This window comes from Branchiostoma floridae, unplaced genomic scaffold (genome assembly GCF_000003815.2).
Source record: "Branchiostoma floridae strain S238N-H82 unplaced genomic scaffold, Bfl_VNyyK Sc7u5tJ_406, whole genome shotgun sequence".
Classification (NCBI taxonomy): Eukaryota; Metazoa; Chordata; class Leptocardii; order Amphioxiformes; family Branchiostomatidae; genus Branchiostoma; species Branchiostoma floridae.
In genome coordinates this window covers 13405-24791 of record NW_023365835.1, presented here as the reverse complement: position 1 = coordinate 24791, position 11387 = coordinate 13405, and the positions used below count along the sequence as shown (strand labels likewise).

Below are 11387 nucleotides of genomic sequence, written 5' to 3'. Positions count from 1 at the left end.
CGCCCCCCTTGCCCATCAGCAAACACCTGCTTCCGGAACGCCCCCCTTGCCCATCAGCAGACGACCTGGCTTTCCAATACGCCCCCCTTGCCCTTCAGCAGACGACCTGCTTTCGATAACGCCCCCCTTTGCCCATCAGCAGACGACCTGCTTTCGAATACGCCCCCCTTGCCCATCAGCAAACACCTGCTTTCAATAACGCCCCCCTTGCCCATCAGCAGACGACCTGCTTTCGATAACACACACCCCCATTCCCATAAGCAGACGACCTGCTTTCGAATACGCCCCCCTTTTCCCATCAGCAGACGACCTGCTTTGGAAAACGCCCCCCCCCTTGTCCATCAGCAGACGACCTGCTTTCGAATACGCCCCCCTTGCCCATCAGCAGACGACCTGCTTTCGATAACGCCCCCCTTGCCTATCAGCAGACGACCTGCATTCGATAACACACACCCCCATTCCCATAAGCAGACGACCTGCTTTCGAATACGCCCCCCTTTTCCCATCAGCAGACGACCTGCTTTGGAAAACGCCCCCCCCCTTGGCCATCAGCAGATGACCTGCTTTCGAATACGCCCCCATTGCCCATCAGCAGACGACCTGCTTTCGAATACGCCCCCCTTGCCCTTCAGCAGACGACCTGCTTTGGAAAACGCCCCCTTTGCCCATCAGCAGACAACCTGCTTTCGAATACGCCCCTCTTGCCCATCAGCAGACGACCTGCTTTCGATAACGCCCCTCTTGCCCAGGAGCAGACGACCTGCTTTCGATAACGCCCCCATTGCCCATCAGCAGAGGACCTGCTTTCGAATACGCCCCCTTTTCCCATCAGCAGACGACCTGCTTTGGAAAACGCCCCATTGCCCATCAGCAGACGACCTGCTTTCGATTACGCCCCCTTTGCCCATCAGCAGACGACATGCTTTGGATAACGCCCCTCTTGTCCAACAGCAGACGACATGCTGTGGAAAATGTGCATTAGCAGACGAATTGTTTTCAATATCGCCCCTCTTGTCCATCAGCAGACGACCTGCTTTTGATAACGCCCCCCTTGCCCATCAGCAGACGACCTGCTTTTGAAAACGGCCCCCTTGCCCAGGAGCAGATGACCTGATTTCCATAACGCCCCCTTTTTCCATTAGCAGACGACCTGCTTTCGAATACACCCCCCTTTCCCAGCCGCAGACGACCTGCTTTCGATAACACACACCCCCATTCCCATAAGCAGACGACCTGCTTTCGAATACGCCCCCTTTTCCCATCAGCAGACGACCTGCTTTGGAAAACGCCCCCTTGCCCATCAGCAGACGACCTGCTTTCGATTACGCCCCCTTTGCCCATCAGCAGACGACATGCCTTGGATAACGCCCCTCTTGTCCAACAGCAGACGACCTGCTTTGGAAAATGCCCCCCATGTGCATTAGCAGACGAATTGTTTTCAATATCGCCCCTCTTGTCCATCAGCAGACGACCTGCTTTTGATAACGCCCCCCTTGCCCATCAGCAGACGACCTGCTTTCGAATACGCCCCCCTTGCCCATCATCAGAAGACCTGCTTTAGATAACGCCCCTCTTGCCCATCAGCAGACGACCTGCTTTTGATAACGCCCCCCTTGCCCATCAGCAGACGACCTGCTTTAGATAACGCCCCTCTTGCCCATCAGCAGAAGACCTGCTTTCAATAACGCCCCCCTTGCCCAGGAGCAGACGACCTGCTTTCCATAACGTCCCCCTTTTCCATCAGCAGACAACCTGCTTTGGATAACGCCCCCCTTGCCCATAAGCAGACGACCTGCTTTTGAAAACGGCCCCCTTGCCCATCAGCAGACGACCTGCTTTGGATAACGCCCCCCTTGCCCTTAAGCAGACGACCTGCTTTTGAAAACGGCCCCCTTGCCCATCAGCAGACAACCTGCTTTGGAAAACGCCCCCCTTGCCCAGCAGCAGACGACCTGCTTTGGAAAACGCCCCCCTTGCCCATCAGCAGACGACCTGATTTCCATAACGCCCCCTTTTTCCATTAGCAGACGACCTGCTTTCGAATACACCCCCCTTTCCCAGACGCAGACGACCTGCTTTCGATAACACACACCCCCATTCCCATAAGCAGACGACCTGCTTTCGAATACGCCCCCCTTTTCCCATCAGCAGACGACCTGCTTTGGAAAACGCCCCCTTGCCCATCAGCAGACGACCTGCTTTCGATTACGCCCCGTTTGCCCATCAGCAGACGACCTGCTTTGGATAACGCCCCTCTTGTCCAACAGCAGACGACCTGCTTTGGAAAATGCCCCCCATGTGCATTAGCAGACGAATTGTTTTCAATATCGCCCCTCTTGTCCATCAGCAGACGACCTGCTTTCGAATACGCCCCCCTTGCCCATCAGCAGACGACCTGCTTTCGATAACGCCCCCCTTGCCCATCAGCAGACGACCTGCTTTCAAATACGCCCCCCCTTGCCCATCAGCAAACGACCTGCTTTCGAATTCGCCCCCTTGTGCATCAGCAGACGACCTGCTTTCGAATACACCCCCCTTGTCCATCAGCAGACGACCTGCTTTCAAATACACTGCTTTCAAATACACTCCCTTCGCTCATCGTTTACAAAACATTAGATGACTTGCTTTTGAATACACCCCCTTGCCATTTACTTACAAACAGCAGACAATCCGTTTTTGAATACGCACCCCCTTGCCCTTCAGCAGACAACCTGCTTTCGAATACAACTCCATTGACAATCATTTACAAAACAGCAGACGACCTGCTGTCGAATATGCCCCCCTTCCCCATCATTTAAAATAGCAGATGACCTGCTTTTGATTTTGTTCACCTTCATCATCATTTACCAAACAGGAGACGATCTGCTTTCAAGTTCTCTCCCCTCACCATCATTTACAAAATGCATATCAACCTGTTCACTCCTTTTTTCAGTGCCCGTTTCCCACGTACCCTTCTTAGCCAAGCCTCAGTCCGGCCCAGGTCCTTACACACTCCCGCAGAGCATGTTATCCAGCCTGCCGCGGAACCCCATCGCGCTGGATAAAGTCACAAAAAGTAAAAAAAGAACATACACAACTTCTCGGATCGTCCAAACCTTCCGTGGAATCCCTTCGCGCCAGTTAATGTCACAGCATTGTCAAGAAAGAACGTACGTGACTTGTCGGATCATCCAGCTTTCCGCGGAACCCCTTCGCCCTGGATGTCGTCACAGCGTTTCACGAGAGAAACGTACACAAAGTTTTGGATCGTCCAGCTTTCTGCGGAACCCCTTCGCCCTGGATGTCTTCACAGCGTTTCACGAGAGAAACGTACACAAATTTTCGGATCGTCCGGCTTTCTGCGGAACCCCTTCGCGCTGGATGTCATCACATTGTATCACGAGAGAAACGTACACAAATTTTCGGATTGTCCAGCTTTCCGCGGAAACCCTTCGCGCTGGGTAAAGTCACACCAAGCTAAAATACAACTACACACTTTCCGAATCATTCAGCTTTCTGCGGAACCCCGTCGCACTGAATGATAATCCCATACTAAAAAGAAAATACCAGCTTTCCGCGGTGTCTCGTCGTGCTATTCACCAAGGCGTCAGACTAAACGAAACAAAACAGGGTTACTCGATTATTACTGAACAATCCAGCGTCCCGTGGTACCCCATCACACTGGAGAACGATATCTCAAAAGTAACAAGAAAAAAGGAGGGGGGAGAACCTGCTGAAAAGAGAACAACCGAAAATGACTCACAGTCCAATTTCCTTGAGCTGGGGCTGGGCGGTGTCGCGGACTGGAGTGCTAGTCGACCCTGATCCTCCTACTGCTGTCCCTTGTAGCATTGCGCCATAAAGCCGCCTCTTCGGGTTCCCTGGTATCTTAAAATATTTTTATTAAAATATCTTCATTAAAAAAACGTGGTTCACAACAAAAACATCATAGCCTAACAGGTTCCCTGGTGCATCTTGACCCCTCTTTGCATGCCACCGACGGGTCCCATGGCCACACATCTGGCAAGGTTGATGGTGGCTTGTCCCGGAGCTGCATCAGACCTGTATGAACAACACGTGAACCATGAGACAGTGGGGAGGAACGGGTGCCTGGCAACAGGTCCGGTCCCAGACAAACACAAGTCTAAATACATACGAAACTTGCACACCGCCCAGTCCCAGCACATGCGAGCGAGCCGCGTTATGTGCACGTGGGGATTAGCACGCGCACATTCACAATTGCAACTTCCCCTGCGCCTTACAGTTACACATTCAGGCACATGCAAATCAAACCCCAAACTAATGCAAATACTCGCAGAACCCCAAACACAACCGCGACGTTCCATCTAGGACTGCAAAAGAAATTTTACCTCGCCAAAACAGAAAATGACACCCAAATCGTACCAACTGCAGCATTCAAAGCTCAGAGACGGTGGCTGAACACTAGGCCAAACTCTCTCAGAGGAGTAACATCTAGTCCTGAAAGACAAAGAAATCCCGGGGTCGCCATCTTGCCTCATAGACCATGCCATCGTTGTCCTCTGTTTCTGCCTGAAATATTACCGAAAATAAAAGACATCAAAATCTGGAAACTTTCGTTCTGCTCCACACCTCAGCAATAAATGCCAGCATCCATATCTTTCCCTGATGGAGTATTACGGTAGATTGGCGAGACAAAAGATTTCAAAGAGAACCGCCATCTTGTTTCTGCACAAAGATCTATCTCATGTAGCTCCGATTCGGCTTAAAACATTCACAAAATCAAGAAATCACACAAGAATCACACAGCTCCAAAATGGGACAAAACGTCAGCATGAACTAAAGGCGTCCTTAACTCACCCCGGCCAGGATTAAGTTAAGCGGATTAAACGCTGAAAGAAAAAATCATATAATGCAGCCAGCTCTGTTCCCTGGGTCTTTCCTCCCCAAACAGGAAAAAATCCCCTAGAACACTAACAATAAAAAACACAAGGGTTACAAAAGGTGTGGCTGGCCACCAAAAATTCAGTCGTACTCGATGGCATCCAACACAGCAAACATAGCTCTATACCTCCTGCAAAGCAGACACAATATTCAGTACACGAGGAAAACTGTCAAAATGTCTCGTCGTCCGCAAAAAAAGCATAACACCAAATCTTCCGGGGAAGCAAAGGTCCCCCGTACGCGAGACCGCTAAGCCCTCGAGCTCCCTTCGGCATCCAAAACCGTCCTCGGTGGTGACGAGTTTTCTGCTTTCGCGGTGGTCAGGAGGAGTTAGGGGGAGACAGCGGGAGCTCTACGCAGACGGAGGACTGAGATGTGTATGCATCTCTTCGTAACGTGGGGTCAAAGTCAACTTCCAAGGACCAATGACCAATCAAGTAAANCGACTTCGGTGGACCCTACTGTTTCTAGAACCTGCCCTTCAAGCATGAGTGGTTGCGATGGCTGGGGGGGATTTCGCGAAGCATACAATCATCGTCATGTACTTTGAATTTTTGTGAATTCAGTTTCATTCTATGCTCGTTAACCCAGTAACATAAGTCATTCAGAGTTAGTTGAAGGGTGCAAGGTTGACGGATGGATCACATTTGTGCAAGGCTCATATCGCCCACGTACTTCCAGCGTTCAACTACATCCCGAAGTGCCCTGTCGATCAAAGCAATGAAGATGAAACTGTACAACCAAGGTCCAACAGACATCTGACGCTTGTAGATGGTCCACTCTGTCGAAGGCATTAGATAGATCAGTTGTGACCAAGGTGCATGTGGAGGATGGGGTTGACGTTGACTTGTATATGTACTCTTCGTTGACCCAGAAGCCCTCTACTGCAAAATTGCTTTTCTCCGCCAGACGGCGCACCTGATGCTTAGATTGTTGTTTTGTTTTGATCACTTTTCATTTGGGACCAAGCACACCACACAGTATTTGGCTTCTTCGTTGACCCAGAAGCCCTCAACTGCAAAGTTGCTTTTCTCCACCAGACGGCGCACCTGATGCTCGCTGTATTTACAGCTGTAGTTCTGACCTTCTGACAGGTACAGCCTCTCGCCAGCCAGGAAATCTATGGTAACACCAAGCTTTCCTAGAATTGAAATGTTAAAAATATATCATAAAACGACGTAAAACCGGTAAAGAGACCACATGTACGGAAGAACCATAGAAACTCAACTGCTAACCATTCATCTCAATGAAAATACTGTAAATGCAGAAATTTTCGTGGCGGATTAATGTTCGCGGTTTACGCGTTGACCACTTCAGCGCGAAATTAAATGCAATGCAAAGTGTAGCCAGTCAAAATTGAGAAATGAGGCAGGTGATCCAAATAAACCCCGGTAGGTGAAAAACACGTTGTCTGTATGCAAATATTTTTTCAAGTTATTAAGCGGAAATTACTCTTTATCACCTCATGGGAAAATTGCAACTCAGAATTGCGTTTTTGCCAAAAAATTATTTAATAAATATAAACAATTATATCATCAATTGTACTTTGAAGATACTGTCTGCAATGCTGAATTTCATGTCAACTTTTGCAGAAATAAAACGTCTATCTAGACAACATGTGACCAATATAATAGCTGGTCTACACTGGAACACTTACTCAGGTGCACCCGTTGTTTTGTAGAGCTTTTGAGATATTGCTGAACATAGCTGGGCGTGTCCCCGTAAGCAGGGTTCTCCAAAAAATCCACGGTGTCTTCAAACGCCATCTTGTTCATGTCTGCCTCAAAGTCCTGAGGTGTATACAGATAGAAGAAAGTGAACTGGAGTTAGAAATCCGTATGATTCATAATATTCCCGCGTTGTTCACATTTTATATCATATTATGTCATTGGTGCCTTCTGCATGGTAACTATAGACCTAGTGGTCTGGGTTGCTGACGCAGAACTTAGGGAAACTCTTAGCCGTATCCATGATAGGTTCCGATGCTGTATCCTTGCGAAAGGTATTTCCGTTATGCATGTATACACGGGTATCTTAGATTCGGCTAGGGACGTTCCTTGGATAGGAAGTGAAATTCCGAAAATAATTTCATCAGGGTGGTAGAATTTTCTTTAACACAACCAGTATTTTCATCTGCTGAAGTTTCGATGTCTGTCAGAGATTTTCCTCAGAGCTTCTAACTGGACTTCTGCTTCTCGCCGCTATATGTAGCTGATGTAGGTGGCTCTTTTGCTGATAAAAGCCCAGAGTGGTTGCGTTTAAGAAAATTAGTATGTCGTAGGAAGCGCAATTGTTTAAGGCAGCCACATCCCGAGTATGTAGAAAAGCACACAAATTGCAAACTTGGGAAAAAGAGTAGGGGTCCTTCCCCGTGGGAGTGGATAAATAAATTTTTCCAGATGCGTAGCTTGTACTATTCTGTACAAATCTGTTTACCGGTATTTGAAATGTAAACAAACATTACCTTGTTCAGCCGATCGATGAAGTTATCCAGCCATGGGCATCGTGTAAACTCTGCCCGGTAAGCCCTGATGACGGCCTCGCGATCAGTGTTCATGTCCAGCCCCAGCAAGAAGCGGTCCTGGACTAGATGTCATAGTCAAACAGTTAGGAACAAACAAAATTAACGACAAGTGTGCAAACCTACAAACTATGAACGTTAACGTTACATTATTGATGCCACCAACTGTGAAATGACTTAAACCTATTCAGAGGAGCGGGTGAGGCTCGCGTCAACTTTGATGGCAGATAACATTGAAACGGCTAGAGCCACCAATTTATTTTTACCTGATGATTAATCCTTGAAATTTACCACTACTTAAGGGTTAATGACCCGCCCCGAGGTGTATATGGTGTCATAACGCCTGGTCCTTTGCTATAACCACCGAATAAAAACACCGAGTGAGCGAAGCGAACGAGGTGGTTTTATGAGGTGGTTATAGCAAAGGGCCAGGCGTTATGACACCATATATACCGAGGAACAGGTGGGTCATTAACCCTATTATCATATAGCCTACCCACACTGACCCATTTAAGAGTAGATTAGAGTAGAGTAGAGTTTCCAGTTGAGTAGGAGCGACAAATTCTTTTCTAAAACATACATCTTTTATTCAGTACATACATTTGAACAGGGAATTTGAACAACATAAAACTTGTACGTGAAATGTATTTCTGTTCCAAGGCTTAAAATAAGAACAAAGTCGATTCATTATGTTACAAACTGTTGCACGCTCCGTATTTTTCCACTCGCCCATTCTCCAGTTTGTCGAGTTCGTTCGTATCAGGCGCTAAATCTCTGCCGGCTTTCCTGAGGTATTCCGGGATCCCTGTGCTTCACAGCTCTTGAGAATCTCGTTCACTACGAACCCAGACGCGACTTCTCCGAAGAAAGGTAGCATTTTGGTCCTCCAGCGCCATGACTGCTACTCAATGGCGGACCGTGGTGTTATTGTCGTCTGAACTTGAATGGGCGGGGGTGCAAATAATTTTATTTTCCATTTGCAGTTTAAATTGGACATGACTTGAAATAGATTTTATTGTCTTAAATATTATAGGTAATTCAATGTTGTTTTAAGACAGCAAATGTTTTCTTTGAACAAAGAAACACGCACTTCCGATGTTAATAGAGGGGGCCATCCCCCCTGCCATGCCTGTACTTATTCCCCTATCTTGGCAGATGGACAATTCCTGGATATCTCATTCTGATTGGCCAGCGTCATGTTTGTCTGTCCTCCTGATTGGTTTAAACTTCAAAAGTTTTATCACATATGTGATAATCAAAAATTTAATGCACGGCTGTTACGGCGTCATAACCAGCATGAAATGGGGCCTTCTGATTGGCCCACGTCCCCTGGCTATATGATAATGGTATTTAATCATTGAAAGACGTTTAAATGAACGATTTTAATGTGCAAGTTTCTTGTCTTTTACGAATTTCCTGAATTTTTGTGAAAGATCAAGTTTGCCGATCCAAAATGGCGGATCACCACTGAAATCTTAAATATGTATGACGTCACTTTATGTGTTTTATGTGTTGGCCAGTCGAAAATTTTCGCTAAGTCATATTATATGTCTTGGAAGTCACAGTTTACGCTGTTTCATATTTAAACATTGTTTCTCCTTGAATATTCCAATACTTGACGTACTCAGTCACCAAATGCACCACTGAGGTTCTAATAATAAGCAAAATTGATGAATCACGTGCATTTTTTTTTTTTGGAACAGAAGTTTCTAAGTTACAAAAGTCATGGATACCTTTGAGACGTGCCCTTATTTCATTCATCATGGGAAGCTGCTCGTCAATGGGGACGTTACCAAAACTGCTGCCGAGGAACAGGAGAAGTTTGGGCTCCGGGCGACCAGCAAGATGACGTAACCCGTCCATGTACAGGCCCCCAAAGGGCTCCGCCGTTAGGGCGTTGTACTCTCGCTCCAGTTCTCGCGAGACTTCCCGAATGTAGTCTGCAAAAGTCAATGGCATTAGCAACGCCTACGCTTATTTGCTACAAGGAATAAGAAGTAATCATCACTGCAATAGACGATAGCGGCTTGCGCTTGACGAAATGCATTTTTTAAATTGTGTATTTTTTTGCATCTAAACTTGTCTTTTATACATTCTGAACGCCATAGAAAAATATTTTTTTCCAGAATCTTTATTATTGTCACCATCAGGGAAGAAGACCTGAAGGATCCATACTGGACAATCTTTTAAAAGGCGATAGATTTCAACATATAGCTTTTCTACATATTTCCTTAAAGTCAATTATTTTACATAAAAAAAGCATTTACCTGGTTATACCTAAAATATGGTCAACCATGTTGGATTTTGACAAGTGGCGTCATCAAATTAGCAATTAAAATAGTTTACCAATAATTATTCAAAAATACATTTTGAAGTTACGAATAAAAAATAAGCATAAAAGTACAATGTTTAAACCGAAAAAGAATATACATGTCAGAAACCCGTTACCTCGGCAACATGTCAAGTAGATGCAATGTCATAGATGGAATCTACGAAGTATATACCCCTTTAAACGCAATGCGACAGTAACTGTGCTGGGCAATATGATTCCTAATAAGGTATTAAGAGCCTGAGGGTTAACAGAAATAAATGTCGTCCATTATTGTTACCTTTCGCTATGTCCACGGGCACATAAGTCAGTTCTCCTTGTCGTTCAAGCAGGGCCTCTATAACCGGACGGGTTTTGGAAGAAGCACCACTACCCAGCTCAACCAGCATTGTGGAAGAGGGCATGTTACCAACAATGTCTTTAATATGCGTCTGAAGCAAAGTATATTCGTGATTCCAAAGTTGGTAGGTAGAAGAAGCACGAACTATTCTGCAAAAGAATGAAATATTGGCAAAGTTAATTCTAGTGGCAGAAATGTGGTAGAAATCGTGCTCAAATTTAGGTCTAAGCGTACTATTTAACCTAATTAGTCATTGGTCCCCGAAGGTTGACCCTTGACCCCACAGTACCAAGAGATACCAAACTGTCAGTCCAACTGTGGCCCTCGTCTCCGACGGACCTTCCACTCTCTGCCTACCACCGCCAAAACAGAAATCTCGTCGCCGCTGTGGTCGGTCTGGGACGCCGAAGGGACCTCGAGGGTTTAGCGGTATCGCCGGGTCGGCGTACGGGGGACGTTGGTCCCCCGGAAAGTTTGACGAGATATTCTGTGTTTTCTCGTGTATTCAATTACCGTGTGTGCTTTCAGGAGTGCAGAGCTACATGTACCGTCCTTGTTCTTGCTGTGCTGGATGCCGTCTAGGGCGCCTGGAATTTTGAGGGCCGGCTGTATTGTTTTAACATTTGCATTTCTGTCGCGTATTCGTATGTATGAGCTTTTAGCGGCTCGGGGAAGGATGGCCGCCTTACACCTTTTTTCGTTTTACAGCTTCAATCCTTTTATCCTAGGCCGGGTCGAGTTTAGGACGCTTTTAGTTCACGCTGGCGTTCTGTTCTGCGTGGAGCTGAGTGATTCTTGTGTGGTTTCGTGACTTTGTGTATGTTTTAGCAGCGCTCGACAGCCACATCCAAGCAGATAGTTGGTGCCCACGTGGCAAGCCGGTGGTTCTCTGAAATTCCTTTGTCGCCATGTTTTTTGCATCCTTTCTATCCTCTGCAAAGGAAACCTGTGGGTGTTGGCTTTTAATGCTGAGGTGTGGAGCAGAACGAGAGTTTCCAGATTTTTTATGTCATTTTCTGATTTTCGTGAATATTTTCAGGCAGGAACAGAGGAAGACGATGGCATGGTCCAGGAGGCTGTGTTGGGGTTTTCTGCTACCTTTTGTTTTAGTTCGCATGTGTATGAGCGCGTACCTGTAAGGCGTGGTGACTGAGTTGTGAACACGCGTGGCCCAGTCCTAACCGCGTTCGCGGCACCCTAGACCGTTTGTGGGAGGGCTGGGCGGTGTGGAAGATGCGTATGTTTTAGACTTGTCTGTCTGGGACCGGACCTGTTGCCGGGCGCCCGTCCCTTCC

At 46.9% G+C, this 11387-nt stretch overlaps 1 protein-coding gene across 1 annotated transcript; it reads right to left on the bottom strand.

The window, feature by feature from the left end:
* Window positions 1-3932: 3932 nt before the first annotated feature.
* LOC118408771 (histidine N-alpha-methyltransferase-like) lies at window positions 3933-10141 on the bottom strand. The gene is made up of 6 exons (XM_035809630.1): window positions 10033-10141; window positions 9157-9363; window positions 7367-7488; window positions 6560-6692; window positions 5854-6043; window positions 3933-4041 (listed from the first exon to the last, which is right to left on the bottom strand). The coding sequence occupies exons 1-6, from the start codon at window positions 10139-10141 to the stop codon at window positions 3933-3935; spliced, it is 870 nt and encodes a 289-aa protein (XP_035665523.1).
* Window positions 10142-11387: the final 1246 nt, after the last annotated feature.

Bases quoted from the DNA above. Each gene is read 5' to 3' on its own strand.
- LOC118408771 (XM_035809630.1), bottom strand. From the start codon at position 10,141: ATGCTGGTTGAGCTGGGTAGTGGTGCTTCTTCCAAAACCCGTCCGGTT. The intron at 9,364-10,032 runs GTAACAATAATG...TGACTTTTGCAG, and splicing joins GCCCGTGGACATAGCGAAAG to ACTACATTCGGGAAGTCTCG. The intron at 7,489-9,156 runs GTATCCATGACT...TATGACATCTAG, and splicing joins AATAAGGGCACGTCTCAAAG to TCCAGGACCGCTTCTTGCTG.